The sequence below is a fragment of the Oculina patagonica genome, chromosome 12, assembly GCF_052425735.1.
Source record: "Oculina patagonica isolate OP01 chromosome 12, crgOcupat, whole genome shotgun sequence".
In the NCBI taxonomy this organism is placed as follows: domain Eukaryota; kingdom Metazoa; phylum Cnidaria; class Anthozoa; order Scleractinia; family Oculinidae; genus Oculina; species Oculina patagonica.
Window position 1 is genome coordinate 2,281,099 of NC_135769.1, and position 23,297 is coordinate 2,304,395.

General features: G+C 41.1%; 3 protein-coding genes and 3 pseudogenes across 4 annotated transcripts; 2 read left to right on the plus strand and 4 right to left on the minus strand.

Annotated features, from left to right (window-relative positions):
• The first annotated feature begins 283 nt into the window (after window positions 1-283).
• Window positions 284-9,295, plus strand: LOC144631360 (lysosomal aspartic protease-like). Its single transcript, XM_078489784.1, has 8 exons — window positions 284-444; window positions 3,116-3,390; window positions 3,986-4,104; window positions 4,658-4,857; window positions 5,846-5,968; window positions 6,904-7,045; window positions 7,702-7,800; window positions 8,501-9,295. Exons 1-8 carry the CDS (start codon window positions 383-385, stop codon window positions 8,654-8,656), a joined length of 1,176 nt encoding a protein of 391 aa, XP_078345910.1. The 5' UTR covers window positions 284-382; the 3' UTR covers window positions 8,657-9,295.
• Window positions 9,296-11,347: 2,052 nt separating this feature from the next.
• LOC144631364 (uncharacterized) lies at window positions 11,348-12,872 on the minus strand. Its single transcript, XM_078489789.1, has one exon. It carries the CDS (start codon window positions 12,508-12,510, stop codon window positions 11,527-11,529), a length of 984 nt encoding a protein of 327 aa, XP_078345915.1. The 5' UTR covers window positions 12,511-12,872; the 3' UTR covers window positions 11,348-11,526.
• Window positions 12,873-12,940: 68 nt separating this feature from the next.
• Window positions 12,941-14,464, minus strand: LOC144631366 (uncharacterized). The gene has a single exon (XM_078489790.1). The coding sequence runs from the start codon at window positions 14,431-14,433 to the stop codon at window positions 13,471-13,473; it is 963 nt and encodes a 320-aa protein (XP_078345916.1). The 5' UTR covers window positions 14,434-14,464; the 3' UTR covers window positions 12,941-13,470.
• A 364-nt stretch (window positions 14,465-14,828) lies between these two features.
• LOC144631369 (uncharacterized) lies at window positions 14,829-18,476 on the minus strand (annotated as a pseudogene). Its single transcript, XR_013566720.1, has 2 exons — window positions 17,785-18,476; window positions 14,829-15,604 (listed from the first exon to the last, which is right to left on the minus strand). The product of XR_013566720.1 is annotated as an uncharacterized LOC144631369 (transcript).
• LOC144634096 (5S ribosomal RNA) lies at window positions 16,647-16,766 on the minus strand (annotated as a pseudogene).
• On the plus strand, window positions 16,904-17,021 carry LOC144634105 (5S ribosomal RNA; annotated as a pseudogene).
• Window positions 18,477-23,297: the final 4,821 nt, after the last annotated feature.

The following is a 23,297-nucleotide window of genomic DNA, read 5'->3' on the forward strand; positions in this document are numbered from 1 at the left end:
GTTTAGATCGAGTGACAACGGAGGACTGGCACTACAATGATCGTAAAGCTACGGAAGAAATTCGGAAATCATCGGGACTTTTCGGCTAATATCGGGCCGCGAGGGTGAACTTGTTGGGAAAAGAAAATAACTTTATGCTTGAAGAACACGGAAAAATCAGCTGTAAATTGATTTTATTACATTTTCTGTGTTTATAGGAGGCAATTTTCAAGAGGAATGTGGCTAACGACAGTTTATTGATGTATTGCATGTTGCTGACGCGCTGGGAGTCTCGTGAAGTCTCGTGACAAAGTTGTGATGTTTGTCACGTGGTTTGGTGTATAAAACGCTTTTGCACCATTCATTTCGGTCTCCTTTGGTTCAAGAGCTTTTACATTTCACCATGCAGTTCTCTGTTATCTTCGTGGCTCTTTTTGTGGTGAGCCTTTCTCAGGCTGCTATAAGGTAAGATTAATCTGCTTAGTTTAGCAACCGATCTGCAAAACATGAATTATAGAGATCGGAGGCCGCTACAAGCACAAACGGAAGTCTTTTTGTGAACACAAAAATGTTTTCAAGGCGAAGTTCTTTGACGATCTTTTATTGCGCACGAAAGTCAAGATGTAAAGCTCATTCCAGTTGTATGTAACTAAGAACAAGAATTTTCAAGATCTTTGCTGGCCTGTATTTTCCACGGAAAGTACTGTCTTCATGACCTCCTTCAAACTTCGCCGAATTTCTCTTTCTTTGCTTTCGATCCGTTCACAAAGCATGCAAGAATTTTCTTTGTTGTTTGGTGTAATTCGTAAGCATGAAAATACAAATCGTGTTTTTGTTAAAGCAGTATATCAATTCACGCTTTCTATTAACTTATTTTGCAAGACTTTTGTTGGGTTCATTTGCAAAATCTTCAAGAAAGTGTCGCAAGTGTAGAACTACTAGCTTGGTTTCCTGCTGTGAAAAAGTGAAATCTTTGTTTCAGTTCCAACAAGGAAGCAAAGTTTTGTAACTTGGTTTTGCAAAACGAAAACGCACGTTTCATAAAGCTATTTTATTTTTTTGAAATTTTTTGAGAGGGCAAAGCACTATTCAAATCCCTCTTTGAAAAAAATTTAATCCAATGTCTGCTAAAGTATGCTATTCAAACTCTGTGCTTTGAACATCTATACAAAAATATGGCAAATTTCACAATGCTCTGATATTATTTTAGCAAGCAAGGTGGAAAACTACTAGCTCCCTGTCGTGAGGGAGTAAAATCTTCCATTCGTTAAATGGGATGGTTGAACAAATACTATCTTAATTTCACTGTCAATCTTGTCTTTCAGCTGTCGAAATCAAAACAGAAAAAAAATATCTGAAACATATCCATGAAGTATAAAAAACTTCTTGATTGTAAAGAAGCACAGTAACTTAAGGTAGTAGAACTGCTATAAACATGTCCAATTTAAAATTATAACTCAAACATTAAATCATTTTTCAAAATAAAAGTTACATAGGCTTATTAAACAAGACCTGGACATTCAGGAAATGATATACGAGGTGTCAATTTTCACACCTTAGGTGTGAATTCCGGTTAAATCGCAGGCCATAAAATTAAAGATTGCCGATTTACGGCTTCCTAAAAGATAAGAGATATTCAACTGGAGCCGATTGTAGAAACGTTTAATTACCTACAAATCCCGGAGTTGCCAGCATACTTCTGGAGATAGATATTTTTTTATGTGTGCCCAGACAGCATTTAAAATGTCTGGGCCGCTCCGGGTATTCACACACAGTTTCCCGACATACACAAATAAACAGTGCAAATTTCACTGAGATCGACAATTCTACACCTTTAAATTGCAAGTACCTTTCGAGGCGGTCTGTTACAGCGGCGATAGCGAATGTAAGCAGGAATGTGCGTTCGACGCTCTGTTTTCGACGCCATATTGAATTCTCAGAGGTAGACCGCTTTCATGTTTTAAGGCCGCATGTTACGATTGCTACACGAACAAGCACGAAAAAATACGGATTTTCCGATTACTGTCGGAGAACATGGCGGCGTAAACAAATTGATACACATAGCAACGCCAAATTTCGCAATTGCGTTACGGAACTCATGCTGCGTCTTTTCTGGGCTCTGCGAGGGTCGGATATCAAGACAGCTTTTTGTGAGCTTTAGAAGGCTTAAAAAGAGGCATAGATTTAGTCGATGCTTTCGAATTATATTTGAAGATGAAATACGAAAGAATTTTGCCGTCTTTTACTAAAATTCGTCGAACTGCGTAGATACGATCGCATGTTGTAAAGCAGATTCAAGTAATATTGCTGTCAACACGAGGTCATATCGACGGAGGAGAGCGCTAATCATTAACATCGCAAAATGGCGCTTATAGCAACCAACTTTCGCCTTTTTTTTTCTCCACTTCTAAGCTAAAAGAAGCCCCCATCTCTTGTATTTGTGTTAACTTTATTAATATCTTTGAAAAGAGCGAGTTTTTAGGTATGGTTTATTTTTGACCTTATAGCAGTTCTAATACCTTAATGTTTATTGCACTGGACTTCAGATTGAAAGATTCCTGTGTTATACCTGCCAACTCTCACGCCTTAGGCGTGAGTCTCGTGCCTGTGAGTTGAAAACTTTGATCTAGCGCCAACTCACGCTTACTAACAAATTTCTCACACCTAGTCAAAAAATGTGAGTTATTACAACCATAACTAACACACTTTCCAAAAAAAAATGTTAACTCGAACCAATGTGAAAAACAAAAACTCCATATAAAATGAGTAAATGAGGATACTTTCCCCGAAAACTCAGAGTTTTGACAAGAAAAGCATTGGGAACAAGGTCGTGTTTAGCAAAACACCTCCTAGGACTGGGAATGTGATATGTTTTAAACGTCTTCAGAATACTTTGGACATCTTCAGGAATCTTCAGAAATGGTCGTGTCCTCTCCGGAAATCCTAGCACTCTCAGGATAAAAATCTCATGCCTTTGACCCCAAAAAAGTTGGCAGGTATACTGTCTGAGCCCTAGTCAGAGTCATTCCTTTCCAGCAACTCTTATTTCCCATCCAGGGGAAGTAGCAATACTCCTAGAAACCTTATAATACAGAAACTAGAGTAAGTTAAATGTGAATTTTCTCTTTTCTTGTAGGGTCCCTCTGCACAAATTTCGATCCATCCGAAATACTCTTAAGGATGTTGGAATTAGCGAGAAGGACCTATTGGAGAAAGCGCGACAAGGGTTACACTACAAATATACAGCAGAATATGGCGGCCCCGAGCCACTGTCCAACTATCTTGATGCACAGTATTATGGAAGCATAACGATCGGAACTCCAGGACAACCATTCAAAGTTGTTTTTGACACTGGGTCTTCCAATTTGTGGGTTCCCTCCAAAAAGTGCCCTTACACCAACATTGCCTGTCGTAAGTTACTATTTCAAATTGTAACAATTTCTACATACTGTTACCACTTTAGGTATATTTTTTGCGTAAGTAAAAAGGAAACTTGTTGTCAGAAAACAATCATCATATTTTTCCTGAACAGTCTGTCATTTTTCATTCGTCACAGGAACGGATCCAGGATTTTTTTGTGAGGGGGTGCACCACTAAGAAATGGCGTAACCGACTGTTTTTTGTAGAATACCAGTTGTATTGGAAAGCCGCAGGTCATCTGGGGGGGAGGGGTTGCATCCCCTGCACCCTCCCCCTAGATCTGCCTCTGGCATTTATAAAATCTACCTCAGCTCTTAGGGTTATTGGTGACATCAAAATTAAGCCATGTCCCCCTTCCCCACCTCCTGTATCTGAAATCTGTGAATTAAGTGGCAAATTTACATATTGATTCCCTCCTAGTTACACTCCGTACATCTTTCAAAAGCTAGCGTCCACAAATCAATTCTTATGAGTTTTTCTGTTTGAGTAGAACATGTACATTGTACACGTAGTAAGTGAGTAAACCAATATTTTGACATCTTCACTTTGCCATGTTCCTAATAACTACAACATGATCTCTCCGTAGTGTTGCACGACAAGTATGACAGCACCAAGTCCAGCACATACCAGAAAAATGGAACCGAATTTAAAATCCAATATGGCAGCGGAAGCATGGAGGGATTCCTGAGTACAGATAATGTAGAGGTACATTGTATGTACCCGCAACAGGGTTATTACATGCACAGTCTGAGAAGTTCTTGAAGCTTGAAGGAAAAAAAACTTCTTTGAGAATTCGAGAGTTCGAAAGATCGGGGGTAAATATGCTATCTTTGACTTGGTGAAGCAGATCCGATGGAAATGACACTTTCTGGTTCGATTATCAGTAGTTTTGAGAAATTGAGAGTTAAAGAAATGTGCAGAACTTTCCAAAAAATATCCATACCCACCCCATGGAAGGTCATTGGAACCTCCCAGAGGGTGCGGGGGGGGGGGGGGCTCAAAAGGCAAACTTTTTAGAGTGTGGGGCTACCTAACTGGAATTTCTAGATGGGTGGGGGGATTCAAACCAATTTTAAACCGTGTCTTTCTCTTCATTTACAATCAAGATTCTAGTTTATTATAACCTTTGGGGGGTCTTTGTTTAATGTTTAAACAAGACACTTTATTCTCACAATGTCTCAGCTCGTCATTCAGAAGTATAAGATTATGGGTACTGGCTTATCATAAGGTAACTTGAGCTGTTTGTTAACTGTTGTAGATTGCTGGTTTAACTGTGAAACACCAGACATTTGCGGAGGCATTGAAGGAACCAGGGGTAGCATTTGTTGCAGCCAAGTTTGATGGAATCCTTGGCATGGGATACGATACGATATCAGTGGATGGTGTTGTACCAGTATTTTATAACATGGTCCAACAAAGTCTTGTCCAGAAGCCTGTTTTCTCCTTTTACCTTAATAGGTATGTTTTGAAATACCGGTACACTTAAATGCAGCTTAAGTATAAATTATATCATAATTGTAACATACATTACTATTTCTGAAGGCCAAGTCAAATAAAAGTTAAGTTGTAAGAGTTAAAACGTTTTCATTTTCCTTTCACACCTATTCTGTGGGTGGCATGTTTGCCTAATGGTCAACACACTGAACTCTAGATTCACAAGGGGTATTTATACAGTCATTTCTCTGTTAAGGGACACCTCTATAAGACGGACACCTGCTTTTGGTCCCATCCCTGTCATTTTTCAGTCATTTTACTGTAACTGAGTTCCTTATGAGACGGACACCTCTCTATAACACAGTTGGAGCCAGTCCCAACGGTATCCGTCTTAGAGAGAGTTGACTTTATTATATAAACTGCAGTGGTTTAGCGAGTGGTAGCAAATCGAGAAAAATGGTATCACACATGTGTGGATAAAAATGATATCCACACATGTGTGATATCATTTTTGACCAATCAGTTCACATATTTGCCATGTTTCAATGCTCAATGAGCCAAATTAAATCGATATTAAGTCGAAACATCTTCGGATCTTCCTCGGTAATCTTCGGAAATTTTCGGAAAAATTTAATGTTCGGAATCATTCGTACAACCTTCGGACAACATTTTGAAAATTTTCGGAAAATGGTCGGAAATCTTCGGAAAATCATCAAAAACATCGCAATTAGTAGGTTTATATAATAAACAGAATAATACACGGTTGCTTGCGCTCACTCGTGAGATATCGATTTGAACACTCGAAGATAAATTTCATATCTCCGCGCAACCATGGGTATTATCCTCTATGTAAGTCAAGTTTGCAAGTTGAGAGTTAAAATTCTTGTCGCGGCTTGCCAACTGTCATTCTTGTTTGATCCAGCCAACATTGTGTCACAATTTATGTAGGCAGTAATAGTGATCACTTCTTCCTAACTCTAGAAATACAAAGTTTTTAATTGTTCCTTTCTAGAGATGCATCTGCCTCTTCAGGTGGTGAACTGATCTTTGGTGGCTCTGATCCACAACATTACACCGGCGATTTCACTTATGTTCCTGTTACCAAGAAGGGATATTGGCAGTTCAAGATGGACAGGTAAGCTTGCTAAACAACTTGTTTGTTTAGGTTTTTAAAATCAATAGTGTCCAATTCCTTGATTTATAAAAACTGGGCCTGCCCTTGTTGCATAATCATGTACATGTAAATTCAAAATTTGCAAAATGAATGCAAACCACATGCTGTGGCCACAATGGCCATTGCTTTAAACGTTCTAGTAAAGGATGAGATGAACACTACGGTTAAACCCCGCTAATTCAAACTCGGTTATTTTCAATTCCCCGTTATTTCTAGACTGCCCACAACCCTCTATTTTTCGTGTTTTTTTTTCGACCGTTGACCGCATGATGAGAATGGCGAGAGAACTGGACGCCAACGCAAAACGGAAGAAGCAAGGGGGCGGCCGCCGCCGCTCCGCCCCCTCCCCCCACATGCCGCGCACCCGCTGTTTGCTTTTTCGCCGCTCCGTTTGCTTTTTGTGTTTTGTTGAAAAATCGAGAGGCTGTGGACAGTCTACGTTATTTCGAACTAAAACCCATCTCCCTTGAATTTGCCCTTCATTCATTTACTATGGGCTATTTCAAACTCCCACTATTTCGAACTATTTTTTGTTTCCCCTGATGGTTCAAAATAACAGATTTTAACTGTACTGGATTTAATCTGGCATTAGCTGGTCAGCAACATTAATTTTTATGACTTTCATCATTTTGTTTACTTCTGTTTTTGTAGCCTTCTATTACATAATTTAACTGAAATACATGGAAATTAAATATTAAGTGAATAAAACCATCATTATGAGTTTGGTTGGATTGGATTACTTATCAGTGTGCATAAACAAAGACCTCTGTCTAACCCTCTTTCCCCTTTTTAGGCACACTTCAGTGGTCCCATATATCACCTCAATGCAAATTCATAGTACATTGTCTTTCAGTGTACACTGACCATTACAATACATTAAAAATCTTTTTTTTCAGTATGAATGTCAATGGAACTACTTTCTGTGAGGGTGGTTGCCAGGCCATTGCTGACACCGGCACGTCACTCATTGGTGGACCAACTGAGGAGGTCAAGAAGTTGAACACCATGATTGGTGCCACACCTATTGTTAGCGGAGAGGTGGGTGTCCAATTATTAATGACCTTTAGCATAAGGGTTTTTATGGGAAACTGAAGTTTGCAGTTAGGTGTTTGCAGTTTCCGGTTGCCCTGGTTTCAAATTTTAGCAAGGTGTCTGACTTGTTTTGTGCCACCGTGACATTTTCCATCAGGCCAAAGTGCTTTATTTTTATTGCCTAAAAACCATGAATTTATTTGATTGGATTTTTTTTTCGACTTCAAACAAAGGCTCAACTTACAATAATTTTTAATGGCAAAAAACCTGGCCCTTCCTGCCATTTAAACGTGAACAGCAAACGGAAAAGGTGACCATAAGGCCATGGTCATGTGAAAACGCTAAACATTTAAAACCTCCAATCAGTGCACTGACATTTCTTTTATTTAACTAGACAATTATTCCAAACATAATATAAGCACTTATATTATTTTGTATGCTCCAATTACCAGTCACCTCTCTTAAGCACACTTTCTATCATGGTTGCATCACAAGTAAGATAGACACTGCATTTATAACTACCAAAACACTTGTCATAGGTAAACAGACATTTCTCTGTGGTCGTTTCTGATGTTAACACCTCATTACATTTTTTTGTGGTATAAGTGTTCATGTACCTCTGAAAATCTAACACTTGTTTGTTTCATATTTCCCAATTTCAGTACCTCATTGACTGCAGCAAGATTGACTCTCTCCCAGCAATTGACTTTATCCTTGCTGGAAAGAAATTCACACTAACTGGAAAGGATTATGTTCTCAAGGTTTGTTATGTATGAAAATAAATGTTGTTGTAAAGATTCTATATAGATGTGAAGAAACGATGAATGTTCACACAGTCAAACCTTTGTCAAAGCAAACACTCTTGGGACCAGAGAAAGTATTCGCTTATGAAAGGTGTCCACTTACGGGGGGTGGGGGCCCCCCCCCAGACAATTATCTGTTAGATGTTAGCTTTTGTTTTAAAGAAATCCTGGCAAATAACAGTTTATCATAAATCCATTTTCTACAAATATTACCTTGGTAAAATTCATTCTCCTCCCCAGATCCCCAGAGCTGCTTGTCCCTCTTAGCCGGCTGAGCCCGGGGCACAAGAAACAAGTGGCTCTGTGGACACATGACTTGATTGGCTAGATCTTAAACAAAGGAAATTTAAATTTAGCAAATCAAATCAACAGTTTTGAAATCCCTTTGGTATGGTTGAGTTGTTTGGTTAGATTTAAATTCTCTTTGTTTAAAATTTAGCCAATCAAACCATGTGTCTGCAGAGCCACTTGTTCCATTGTTACCCAGGCTCAGCTGGCTAAGAAGGACAAGTGGCTCTGGGGACAAGAAATAAGAAAAATTTAGTTCCAAATTTGTTATTGAGGATTTGGCAGTTGCAATTCATCATCTAAAATGTGTAGCATACTAGTTGATTTATATAGTCAGCTCTAAATTGACAGCTAAGTGTTGTTTTCATAGGTGTCGATGATGGGCCAGACAGAATGCATCAGCGGATTCCTTGGTATTGATGTCCCTGCTGGTCCCCTGTGGATTCTGGGAGATGTATTCATTGGCCCGTACTACACCGAGTTTGACATGGGAAACAACCGTGTGGGTTTTGCCAAGACTGCTTAAACCATCACAGCAGTCCATGAAGAACATAATGGCGACCTTCTGTGACACTAAACTTAACCATGGGGCAAGACAGGGGGTCTAAACCTTCCACTTTTTGTACCTCTAACTAAAGGTTCCCACCCTTTCTTAGTTGCTACTGCTTCTTGGTGCTTTTTTATTGCAAACTACCATGCAATGTTGCAATGTTTTCTTTTAATATCAACCCCAGTTCCAACCATTGGCTTTCAGCTTCCATATACCACCTGTCTTGCCCCACTAAGCTTAATTCTTGCTTCAATATTGGAAACGTTCAAAGTCAGATCTTTTGTTTGTTCGGTGGGTCAACCATGGCTCTGCCACAGACAATTTTGTTGAACTATGCATAATTTTGAAACCAAAGCCATATAATACACCCTACTTCAACCATATAAAGTACTGTGAAAAGATTTAAAACTATTATATACTCAACTTTTACCATACTGTATAAAAGTACTATGAAAGTTTTTTAAAACCAACATGGCTGAATTAAAAAGGGGCATGTTTTTTAGTAGGAATTTTTTAAACAAAGTCACACTGTCATGAGATAATTATGTCACTTGAAATTGTTTTTATTGTGTTGTTTGGTATTGTTTCATAATAAATGATTTACACTTTGCATTATTTTTTTTCCATTATTTTGACTGGTGCACAAGAAGTAGGCTTTTTGTTCTCAACTCTCCTCCCACCCCCCCCCCCCCCCCCCACACACACACACACACACACACCCTTTCTTGCTTTTCGTCTTCAATACTCCATTGTACAAATCAGTATTCCCTTTATTCTAATAATCTTTCTACAATTAATTGATATTGTAAGAATAAATAAGATCTTGGCACCCCGTTGCAATCTTATGATGCAGTAACGGAGATAATGCACGTCATAAGACTGTTCCCAGCCGGGCTATTTTTTAGTGCGTTTACGACTGTTTATGCGTGTTAAACGATCAAAGAAAAATACGAGGAAATAGAGAGCTGTATCAAGTTTAAGCCCCTTAGGTACTGGGAAGTAAACCCCACCCATCCACCGTAACCTCCTTCTCTCCCGTCCATTTGCTAAGATACCAATTTAAGACACTTTCTTTCAATTTTCCTACAAGAAAGAAATTAACGTACAGAAAAGAATTCATCCGGGTAGAAGTCTAAACGAGTGATTGGAAATTGCTAGCCTTCTCGCAACGCGAGTTTCAAAAATACGCGTAAAGTCTCGTTAATTTTTGTTTTAAAAAAGATCTTGGAACGGATTGTGGAGCTTTTTTTTTAATAGCGTGTGATTGGTGACAACAATATTCTGCGAGAAATTCTCGATGATTTTTTTTTTCATTCGTTTGTTTCCTACGTTTGAAAACCTACAAGTCATTCTGTTGTAAATGAACAGCTGAATGTACTGTATTGGAGCCAAAGGAATGGACCATTAGTTTTTGATGGGAGGGGGGGGGGGGAGTTGGGCAATATATGTTTTTTTTTTACCTTCAGGTTGTGTATGAATTTTTTTAAAGATTTTTTTCCCTTGCTCGATTTTTTTTCCAGCCGTTTATTCTATGCAGGAATGCTTTTTGGAAATTTCCCAACCCCACCACCCCCTTCCCCTCAAAAAAGGAAGTGGTCCAATCCTTAGCACCCCTCTGAAGAACATCAGTTGACAGTGATCCCCGCTTTCGTGGAATTAGAGGAACTTTAAAATAGGTATCTAGCATCATCGCAGTGTAAGGTGGATTATAAAACAACGAAGTTGTCATCGAGTTTAGGAACTACCGTCGCCGCTTGCTGGTGGGCGCTTAAAAACCCAACAATACCGCCAGCTACGCAGGCTACGGTTAACTAGACCGAACACTATGTAAACTTTACACCGGACTGGTTAGGGACTGGTCAATAAGTACAGGGGGGGTGGGCCGGAGCAGAAAGGGGGTGGGTCATCAGTTTTTGAGCCCTCGAAAAGGGGTGGGTTATGTTATTTTGATCTACACGTAGGGGGTGGGTCATCTTATTGATTCACTAACTTTTAACTGTTATAGTTCCAAGAAAAGTTGTATTCATCAGTATATAAAATTGATAAATTTCTCCATGTAAGCAGTTTTAAATGAATTTCTAGCGATTTCAAAAGGCCCAAATATAAAAATTTCCCGGGGGAGCATGCCCCCTGACCCCCCTAGATGGCTTGTAATCATATCGTCAGTTTTATCTGACTCTCTTCAACCTGCATAGATTCACGCTGGGCTTTAGGCCTTTTAATACCAGTTAACTCTTTTATCAAACAATTTGCAAATATGAATGATGGACAGTGGTTGTATTTTATGTTATTAATTCCTGTATAAAAATACTTCTTCTATAATTGATTATGAATTAATATCATATACTGATTCAGTTTTTTGCATATGTTTGTGTCTAAATTTCCCCATGAACATTACACACAAATATGTGGAAAACTTGCAAAAGGCTAGTATGAGAAGTGATAAATTCATCCTTCTTTGGTGTGTTAAGAAATGGAAAAAGACGTATATGGAACAGCAGTGTCCATCAGGGAAAATGTCTATGTAGGGAATTTCACTTTAAAAGCTGAAGTCAAATAAAAAATCTCCAACCCCTAACAGATGATAAAGACATGATAGGTCCCTTGATTTTTTTAGCAAAGGGGGTGGGTCATGTATTTTTTCAACCCCCTGTCAGGGGTGGGTTAGTCAGTTTTGAGCCAGACGGAAGGGGTGGGTCACAAATTTTCGAGCCACCACTTTTCCAATTGCTCCGGCCCACCCCCCCTGATACTTATTGACCAGTCCCTTATCTTTTTCTGTTTCAGTGGGTTCAACTTTCAAATCAAGATGACGCACAGCAGACAATGTTCAGTTTTATACAATCTTATTTGTTATCAAACACTTTCTCTAATTCCTTTTCTCCTGGTCTCTCCTTTGGAGTAAAAAACAGTTCTTCTTCTTGACCCGTTTCCTTGGGAAACGCTACCATAAAGTTGTCCTGCTGCAAACCGTCTGGAGCTGTCTCACACTCGGACACAATCGAACTTAAATCCGTGATCGGCGAGTCAGGGGGTCCGGGGTGAGCACGCGAGGTTAGTGTCGGCACCGGTTCAGCGACGCGCTGTGATTGTATGTTACTGTTGTTCTCTGTGCTTGGGATTACTGCGTAATTTCGGTTATTCCTTTGCCTAACACATGCACATCTGATGTATATATACGCACACAGAGCAGTCAGTGCAAATCCTCCCAGAAAACCAATAACATACGGTCCGGTCTTAAGCAGATCATCGTTCGAACGCAAATAAGAGCTGACTTTGGGAATATCGGCATACCAGGCCAATGAAGCTATGATGGTGAAAAAGGTAAAAAGTACGGCTAAAATAACACAGCAACAGGGCAGACCACAGCATGAATTGCAGCGATTGCAGTTGCAAGTAAAACAACAGCAATGAAGCCCACAACATTGAGAAGAGGACCTCCGCAGCTCATTATTGATCGAACTATTCCGGCTGATGATTTCCGCGAAACTTGCCGTTGAACTGGCCGCTGATGAGTCAAGCTTTAAAATGAAGTCTGGTTGATCGCAGTGTTCTCGAATGTGCTGTTTAATCATGTGAACTAAATCTCTTCTTCTGGGCCTTAATTCCTTGAAAATTAAAAGCAAGTTCGCCATCTTTTCCGGTTCGCTTCCACCGATTACGTTTTGTCGCAGTAAAATGTTAAATACATCCCAACCACTTCTTATTCTTTCTCGTTGGCCACCGGGAATGTAATCTCCACAAACATGTATAAGGCTCTGTAGATTCCTGTCATCCAGTTCATTGCTGAGGTTATTTAGAAGAACAGGAAACGGATTGAGGCGAATCATAGCTAGGCAAAAGCTAGCTGAACTCAATTGCCCCTCAATTGACGCTCACTAGACATACTGCTGATTATTGACGGACATCTTAAATTCCGCAAGTATGCATTATTATCGCGGAAGAATCATATATAGTATGCATAATTTCTCAGAATCTGTATTCCTCTTAATTTCCAATAAGCTGTTTCTCGATCATTCTGAAGAGTAAAAGGTACACCTTGCTGTACCTGCCTCCCCTCCCCCTCCCCCATCTCTCCTGATCTCTGTTTACCGGTGTCAGTGAATGGATACTCAGGGAGGGGGGGGATGAAAACCTTTTTTTTTGTTTATGCTGCAAACATTTTTTTTTTTTCGAAATTCTTATTTTTTTTGTTATAAATATCGTTTTTGCAAACAATTTATTTTGTCTTTCCAGGCCCTGCAAACAATTTTTTTCAACATTTTTCATCCCTCCACCCCCCTCCAAAAAAATAATGGTCCGTCTCTAACCACGGGACTTTCTCGTGATTTATCATTCATCACAAAATCACGCATAAATCACCATGTCACGCATAAATCCGTGATTTAATTGGGCGACTTGACGACCGGTTACCTGCACAAATTATAGCCTCCTACGCAGACGTTCTTTGGGCATGTCTGCGTAGGAGGCTACAAGTATAAGCGTTCGGGGTGTTTATTTTCTGATGTGGGTAGAAGAATCGAAGAGGGTTTGAATGGGAAGGGGCTCTTGAATTGACGGGGGGGGGGGGGGGCTACTTGGACTGCGGTATGTTCCTTTGTTTGTCCCCACCTTTACAACGATTGACATCGGCCGCAGCGCCAGTCGCTACCCTCCCATGGTCGGTTCGTCAAAAGGACTACATGTACACCTTAAAACAGGTGAATGATCTGTTGCATTACATGGTCTATGAATGTCGCGACGTTTCTTGTAAACCTCTTTTGATTCATTGATCTATCGTTAAGTTTTGCTTAAACCACTATCGGCGCGTCTTCATCGTGATCCACCGAGTCCTGAGAAAAAAATTCAGGGTAGTCGTCCTGCAGGGGGCCGTCTGGAACGACCTCATCATGATCGTCTAGAAGCCGTGGAATACGCGACGCGTACGAGGCTCTAGACGCTCTGGAGGCTACTGAGCTTGAAGCCGTATACCGCCCGGAACTACAGGAATGCTGTCTTGAATGTTGTATCCTCCTGCCCGTAGAGTCAGAGGCGGCATAGCTTGCTACCATGCTACTGGTCTCTGGGAAGGCTGGTAGCGCAGCGTAACTTTGGACATCTCTTGGCCTGAAATATCTGATGTAAACTCCACACGCAACGCTGCAAGCTGCGAGGAATCCCAGACCGCCGATAACATATGGACCGGATTGTTTTAAGTCATCTTTGGAATTTATATACTTGTTAAGTTCAGGAATATTGGTGTACCACGCTAATGCAGCTGCGACAGCAAAGAACGTAAACAGTATTGCTAAGATGACGCAGCAACAGCAGGCATCGCAACATGGATTGAAATTACAAACAAAACCACAACAGCGAATGCGACAACAGTCTTCTTGAGGTGTCGGCGTCGAAGCTCTAGAACTGATCATAGGGAATGGTAGATTGCTATCAGAAGATTCGAAATCTTGCAATATCATCTCTGCCTCTTCATAATTTTCCTGAATGTGCCGCTTTATCTTGACAACCAGATCTCTTCTCCTAGGCTTCAATACCTTGAAAATAGCGAGCAAGTTCGCTATCTTTTCCGGTTCGTTGCCGATGACATTTTGTTGGCGTAGAATGCTGAATACATCCCAGCCGCTACTAATTCTTTCTCGCTGTCCGCCTGGAATGAGATCTCCACAAACGTGAATGAGACTGTGTAGATCTATTTCATGTAGTTCATTGCTGAGGTTATTCAAGAGAATTTGGAACGGATTGAGAAACTCTGACATTGTTGCTTTGGGGGAATTTGGTCGCGTGATGTTTGCATGCTCGCCGTAACAATAAAACTATATTGTAATCGATCCTTGCATGACCCCTGTGAAGGAGCTTTTTTTACATAAGTCGTTTCTGTTGTTCTTTTAAATAATTATGTACTATCAAAGACAAAAAACACAATTTTCTATAAGCTTTCACTGACTTTATTCAATTTTCGCGTTCTCTACGGCAAGAAACCTCCGTATTTTGGTGTGAATGTTAATGTACACCCTTCAGTACCCCAGTGAGGAACAGAGTTGACAAAATGACGACGGGGGAATCCCCTACGTTCTTTCGTGGAAAAAGAGGAACCTTTGCGGGTTGGGGACAAAACAAACATATTCCGTACACTTAAAATCATTCAAGCCTCATCGAGAACATACTCTGGCCTTTTCTGCATTGCAAAATAAAGCCTTTTTTATTTTCACACGGAATATTACATACTACAGACAGCAATCCTGCGTTATCCCTGGAAACGGGGCTGGGAAGGAAATTCGCTTTACGAAAAGCCGTTTATTTGACAAGTAAATATTCATTCAATCCTTCTGCCTTCATGGAAGTAACTTTAGGTAATATATCAAACACAAGAGAGTGTTTTTTTGTCCATTTTTTCCAACAACGAGAAGGGAGTTGAAATATAAATATGGTGAACTAGACGTGAAATAAAATCGTAAATGTTTATTTAGCCGGATCATACAAGTAATGCAAGAAAGAACGCGTGTTTAATTTTCAGGTTTCAGAACCAGTTGGAAATTTTTAATGTTTAGTCGCTCTCAGTCTCAATTCCTGGATCGGCATAACTCTGAGTTAGAGTACTGACCTGACTGACATAGCGGCTAGAGTTCGGGGTGAAAAATTCTACGTTATCGTCTTCGAATTTATGTAAGCCATCTGGAACACTCTCCAGTTCGGGAAGTTGTGGGATGCGCGGTTCAACAGAAGATAGCGAACAAGAAGCGGTTACCGGGTTTGAATTAAACGAATCATCCCTTGTTAGAACGGGAGTAGTGCGCACCGAATTCGATGCAGTGTTGCTTCCTGGGCTACAAATAACTTGGTCATTGGCGCTGTTCATGTCTTGGATGATTGACGATCGATCATTTCGTATGAAACGGAAGTAGTAAATTCCAGAGTGCAGCGAAAGGGGTGACCCTATTCGGCGGAATGGTGGAATGACGGAACGGCACGACGGAATGGCGGAATATCCTAAAACGCGGAATGACGGAATATCCTAAAACGCGGAATTGTGAAACATTAAAAAAAGAAGCAACAACAGCAACAAAAACAAACAAACAAAAGGAAAATTATAATTGCTAACTTTCTCAGACGGCGATAATAGAATGTCGCTAAGAAGGGTGACCCTATTCGGTGGAATGGCGGAATGACGGAACGGCACGACGGAATGGCGGAATGGCGAAATATCCTAAAACGCGGAATGACGGAATATCCTAAAACGCGGAATTGTGAGACATTAAGAAAAGAAGCAACAACAGCAACAAAAACAAACAAACAAAAGGAAAATTATAATTGCTAACTTTCTCAGACAGCGATAATAAGGCTAAGAATGTCGCTAAGAATGATTCAGGTACTTTAACTTGTGGATATTCGTTGCCGTGACAGAAATGCCAACTTGTTTACAACGGCTGCTAGCAGTAGAAAACCAGTAAACAGTAAATATACCCCATAAACGAAGGGTTCTTTATATATCTTCTTAATCCTTCGAAGGATACTCGAGTGATCGAGGGAGGATTTCGTTTTTATTACACGACTAAGGCGGTCCGAGGGCCAATAACTAAATCAGCCAATCAGATTACTTTATTTCCGGTCCCGCGAGGGCCGATATTTTCCAGATCGGACCAGGTTTTGTCCCGGATGATCCCGCGCTAATTCCCGCGCGATTTAGCGCAAGATTTTTGCAAGATTTTTTTCTTGCAGGATTTTTTCGTAGTTTTAATTGCTTTGAAAATAAAATGAACTTAAACACAGAAATGATTATAACTCCTTTGGCGCGCGTTAAAGTTTTCCCGCACATTGTTTTCCACAACACCTACCAGGTAGCAATTTTCACTAGAGTTCTCGTCCCGCTCGAGACAATGAAACGTATAAAGCCGAAGTACGCTAACGAAGCGTTCCAAAGAAAACGAAAGGGCCTGAAATTAACTGAGTTTGTACTGAGATATTAAAAAAAGGAAATCCACAACAAGGGGTTTCCAGATGGTCACCCATCCAAGTACTAACCCCGCCCAACAGGGCTTAACTTTGGCGATCGGATGAGAGCCGTTGCTTTCCATGTGGTATCAGAAAGAGCGCGTAAATCAGCTTATAACAGTTTTAGTCCAATTAAAACATCTTTCAAAAGATCCGTTATAAAACATCGTTTAAAAGATCCGTTATAACCAGGTATTTCTGTTCTTTTTTTGCATGACTCTTGTAAGTCTTTGCTTCGTCTGGGACTGATACCACATGGAAAGCAACGGCTCTCATCCGATCGCCAAAGTTAAGCCCTGTTGGGCGGGGTTAGTACTTGGACGGGTGACCATCTGGAAACCCCTTGTTGTAGATTTCCTTTTTTTTAATATCTCAGTACAAACTCAGTTAATTTCAGGCCCTTTCGTTTTCTTTGGAACGGCTTCGTTAGCGTACTTCGGCTTTATACGTTTCATTGTCTCGAGCGGGACGAGAACTCTGTAAAATATAAACGAAATCCTCCCTCGATCACTCGAGTATCCTTCGAAGGATTAAGAAGATATATAAAGAACCCTTCGTTTATGGGGTATATTTACTGTTTACTGGTTTTCTACTGCTAGCAGCCGTTGTAAACAAGTTGGCATTTCTGTCACGGCAACGAATATCCACAAGTTAAAGTACCTGAATCATTCTTAGCGACATTCTTAGCCTTATTATCGCTGTCTGAGAAAGTTAGCAATTATAATTTTCCTTTTGTTTGTTTGTTTTTGTTGCTGTTGTTGCTTCTTTTCTTAATGTTTCACAATTCCGCGTTTTAGGATATTCCGTCATTCCGCGTTTTAGGATATTTCGCCATTCCGCCATTCCGTCGTTCCGTTCCGTCATTCCGCCATTCCACCGAATAGGGTCACCCTTCTTAGCGACATTCTATTATCGCCGTCTGAGAAAGTTAGCAATTATAATTTTCCTTTTGTTTGTTTGTTTTTGTTGCTGTTGTTGCTTCTTTTTTTAATGTTTCACAATTCCGCGTTTTAGGATATTCCGTAATTCCGCGTTTTAGGATATTCCGTCATTCCGCGTTTTAGGATATTCCGCCATTCCGTCGTGCCGTTCCGTCATTCCGCCATTCCACCGAATAGGGTCACCCCAGCGAAAGCCAAAACACCGATTATGTACGGTCCAGCTTTTCTCAAATCATCTGTGGAGTTTAAGTAACGCGTTACCTCCGGAATGTCGGCGAACCACGCCAATATGGCTGCAACGGTTAAGAATGTAAAAAATATTGCTAAGATAACACAACAGCAAGGCAGATCGCAACATGGACTGCTGTAACACATAAGCTTACAGCAACAGCAATCTTGTACACAACACGGTGATGAAGACCTCTGTTCATCGCTTTGATTTCTGGTGTACACGTGTTTTAGTCCGCTTGAATCCACTGCCGATCTAACTAAATTTAACACCACCTCTGGCTGTTCATAATGTTCTTGTATGTGTTTCTTAATCATATGAACCAGATCTCTTCTTTTAAGTTCCTTGATGATAGCGAGCAAGTTCGCCATCTTTTCTGCTTCGCTGCCGATCACGTTTTGGCGGAGTAAAATGTTGAACACGTCCCAGCCGATCTTGATTTTTTCACGCTGGCCGCCTGGAATGAATTCATTCAAATATTTTTTAAATTTTGAAGATCCTTGTCCTCTAGTCCGTAGCTAAGGTTGTTTAAAAGAATCGGAAATGGATTGATGCGGATCATGGCTGTCTGCTTCCGTATAGGACGAAGAAACCCCCCTATGAATACTCGTCCGCCTTCGGAGAATAACGACGTCCACAAATTCTCAGTAATGTTGATCCTCTGATCCTGGTGGGAGGGGACAGGAGGGTGGGAGCCGTGGAGAAAAGGGGTGGGAGGAGGGAGACCCAGGGGGGTACTCCGGCTTGTTAATGATGGGGATGATCGAAGGATTTTTTGGGGTTTGAAATTTTCGATTCCGGGATTTTTTGGAGTTGGAAAATTTGTCTAATATTTTTTTGGGTGACTTGATTTAGATAGAGGATTTTTTGGGGTATTAAAAACGAACTTAAGTGCCTTGGCGCGGCCTTGGCGTATTAATGGTATCATGAATAAACAAAACGAGCGTTCTTTGTGTTATGTTATTGCCCCTCCTGGCAATTTAGGGGTAATTTGACAAGGGATTTTTTAGGGGCTATTTTTGGTCCAGGGATTTTTTCGGGTAATGTGAGGGTTGTCCAATATACACGACCTGATACAGATCGTAAAAATCATCACTCCAATTGTACGGTTCGTACGGTTGGTACGAGTCGTGAAACAATGGGTTTACAAGTCGTACAGTTGGTGAAGTGCATATGATTAGTGAGACTTAGTATGACTTAGTATGATTAATACTGTGAGACATAGTGGGTCTTAACAGTGCTACGAATCGTACGAATCGTACGGTTCGTACGAGTCGTGAAACAATGAGTTTACGAGTCGTACGTTGAATTCAAGTGCATATGATTAGTGAGACTTAGTATGACTTAGTATGATTACTGTGAGACATAGTGGGTCCTAACAGTGCTACGATTCGTACGGTTCGTACGGTTGGTACGAGTCGTGAAACAATGGGTTTACAAGTCGTACAGTTGGTGAAGTGCATATGATTAGTGAGACTTAATATGACTTTGTCTTAGTATGATTACTGTGAGACATAGTGGGTCTTAACAGTGCTACGAATCGTACGAATCGTACGGTTCGTACGAGTCGTGAAACAATGAGTTTACGAGTCGTACAGTTGGTGAAGTGCATATGATAGTGAGACATAGTGGGTCCTAACAGTGCTACGAATCGTACGGTTCGTACGAGTCGTGAAACAATGAGTTTACGAGTCGTACAGTTGGTGAAGTGCATATGATTAGTGGGACATAGTGGGTCCTAACAGTGCTACGAATCGTACGAATCGTACGGTTCGTACGAGTCGTCAAACAATGAGTTTACGAGTCGTACAGTTGGTGAAGGGCATATGATAGTGAGACATAGTCGGTCCTAACAGTGCTACGAATCGTACGAGTCGTCAAACAATGAGTTTACGAGTCGTACAGTTGGTAAAGGGCATATGATAGTGAGACATAGTGGATCCTAACAGTGCTACGAATCGTACGAATCGTACGGTTCGTACGAGTCGTCAAACAATGAGTTTACGAGTCGTACAGTTGGTGAAGAGCATATGATAGTGAGACATAGTGGGTCCTAACAGTGCTACGATTCGTACGAATAGTACGGTTCGTACGAGTCGTCAAACAATGAGTTTACGAGTCGTACAGTTGGTGAAGGGCATATGATAGTGAGACATAGTCGGTCCTTACAGTGCTACGAATCGTACGGTTCGTACGAGTCGTGAAACAATGAGTTTACGAGTCGTACAGTTGGTGAAGTGCATATGATAGTGAGACATAGTGGGTCCTAACAGTGCTACGATTCGTACGAATAGTACGGTTCGTACGAGTCGTCAAACAATGAGTTTACGAGTCGTACAGTTGGTGAAGGGCATATGATAGTGAGACATAGTGGGTCCTAACAGTGCTACGATTCGTACGAGTCGTCAAACAATGAGTTTACGAGTCGTACAGTTGGTGAAGTGCATATGATAGTGAGACATAGTGGGTCCTAACAGTGCTACGAATCGTACGAATCGTACGGTTCGTACGAGTCGTCAAACAATGAGTTTACGAGTCGTACAGTTGGTGAAGGGCATATGATAGTGAGACATAGTCGGTCCTAACAGTGCTACGAATCGTACGGTTCGTACGAGTCGTGAAACAATGAGTTTACGAGTCGTACAGTTGGTGAAGTGCATATGATAGTGAGACATAGTGGGTCCTAACAGTGCTACGAATCGTACGAATCGTACGGTTCGTACGAGTCGTCAAACAATGAGTTTACGAGTCGTACAGTTGGTGAAGGGCATATGATAGTGAGACATTGATTGACGGTGAAACAATAGTTTACGAGTCGTACAGTTGGTGAAGTGCATATGATTAGCGAGACATAATGGGTCCGAACAGTGCTACGAATCGTACGAATCGTACGGTTCGTACGAGTCGTCAAACAATGAGTTTACGAGTCGTACAGTTGGTGAAGGGCATATGATTAGTGGGACATAGTGGGTCTTAACAGTGCTACGAATCGTACGGTTCGTACGAGTCGTCAAACAATGAGTTTACGAGTCGTACAGTTGGTGAAGGGCATATGGTTATTGATATTTGGTGGGTCCGAACACTGTGCTACGTATCGTACGAATCGTACGGTTCGTACGAGTCGTGAAACAGAAATTTACGAGTTGTTCAGTTGGTGGTGAAGTTCATATGTTTTAAGAGACTTGAGACTGATATCTTTTTTGCGAGCCCGAGACCTTTTTAGCCTTACAACCCAACCCATCCCACTAACGATTCTTTTAATAAAACAAGAATGACAATCACTTTTGAGCGTTTGAGCGTGAAGGTCGTCGAATGGTAAATGCGAGACTTTGCGAGACGGCGAGACTGATATCTTTTTTGCGAGCCCGAGATCTTTTTAGCCTTACAAAAGAAATTGAGACTCCGAGAAGGCGTCAAAGAAAAATTCGAGACGACGATACCCCTGAAATTTGGCTAAAACTTTGCGAGACACAAAGTTTTTGAAGGACCATTCACCACCCAAAAACTTTGTGTCTCGCAAAATTTTAGCCAAATTTCAGGGGTCTCGTCGTCTCGAATTTTTCTTTGACGCCTTCTCGGAGTCTCGATTTCTTTTGTAAGGCTAAAAAGGTCTCGGGCTCGCAAAAAAGATATCAGTCTCGCCGTCTCGCAAATTCTCGCATTTACCATTCGACGACCTTCACGCTCAAACGCTCAAAAGTGATTGTCATTCTTGTTTTATTAAAAGAATCGTTAGTGGGATGGGTTGGGTTGTAAGGCTTAAAAGGTCTCGGGCTCGCAAAAAGATATCAGTCTCGCCGTCTCGCAAATTCTCGCATTTACCATTCGACACCCCTTAGCGTGTTTGGGCCATTCTAAAGCGTGTTTGGGTTTCCACGTTTTTAGAACGAGAAATATACATTGTGTTTACCGTGTTGGGGACGTGTGTTTACCGTGTTCAAACGCTTTTAGAACGAAGAATATACGTTGTGTTTACCGTGTTGTGTTTAGCGAGTTTCGCTAGCACACTTTTTATAGAACGAAGAATACACTGCGTTTAGCGTGTTTGGGACATTTTCTAAAGCGTGTTTGGGTTTGCACGTTTTTAGAACGAGAAACACTGCCTTTAGCGTGTTTGGGACATTTTCTAAAGCGTGTTTGGGTTTGCACGTTTTTAGAACGAGAAATATACATTGTGTTTACCGTGTTTTGTTTTTAGCGAGTTTCGCTAGCACACTTTTTATAGAACGAAGAATACACATTGCGTTTAGCGTGTTTGGGCCATTCTAAAGCGTGTTTGGGTTTCCACGTTTTTAGAACGAGAAATATACATTGTGTTTACCGTGTTGGGGACGTGACGCTTACAGAACGAGAAATATACATTATGCTTGGTGTGTTTTGATTACAGTATCACGCTTTATCACTAATGCTATGCAGTTAGCAAACTGCACGAGTCGTAAACTATTGTTTCACGACTCGTACGAACCGTACCAACCGTACGATTCGTAGCACTGTTCGGACCCATTCAGTGTCTCACTAATCATATGCACTTCACCAACTGTACGACTCGTAAACTATTGTTTCACGACTCGTACGAACCGTACGACTCGTACGATTCGTAGCACTGTTCGGACCCATTATGTCTCGCTAATCATGTGCACTTCACCAACTGTACGACTCGTAAACTATTGTTTCACGACTCGTACGAACCGTACGACTCGTACGATTCGTAGCGCTGTTAGGACACACTATGTCCCACTAATCATATGCACTTCACCAACTGTACGACTCGTAAACTATTGTTTCACGACTCGTACGAACCGTACCAACCGTACGATTCGTCTAATGGTTTTTACGATCCGTATCAGGTCGTGTATATTGGACATGGATGGGTAATGTCGGAAGACTTAGGGATTTTTTGGGGTCCTGAGTTTTGCCTCCATTCGATCATCCCTGTCATTTACAAGCCAGAGTACCCCCCCCCCCCCCCCCCCGCTGGGGAGGAAGAGGACGCGAAGCGGGATTCCTAAGGTGGCGGGAGCCGGGAGAATTATAACAAATTTGCAACCTTTCGTGATATTTTGCAATATATATGGGGAAAATAGGCAGAAACCACTACGTAAAGGGGCGGGAACCGAGAGTAAAAGGTTGAAACCCTCCCCCTTCCCCCATTAATCAAAGAAATGGGTCAAGAAAGAGTAGATCCGGACCTCGTGACTTTCTTGTGATAAATACGTCTTTCACGTGACCAAAAAATGGTCATGCAACCCACAATCTCCAGATGTGATTGTACTTTCGTGATTCGTGATTAGTGAAACGTGAATTAAAAAAATTATTCTTTGCAATCCATGACTCAAAGGTTTGCGTGCAACCTCGTTCCTGGCGTTGGGGGGGGGGGGGGGGGGCAGGGTGGGACCCTGGGAACGAGGTTGGTTTTGCGTGACCCGTGAAGAACTTGAATGATGAATAAACAAAATTCTTG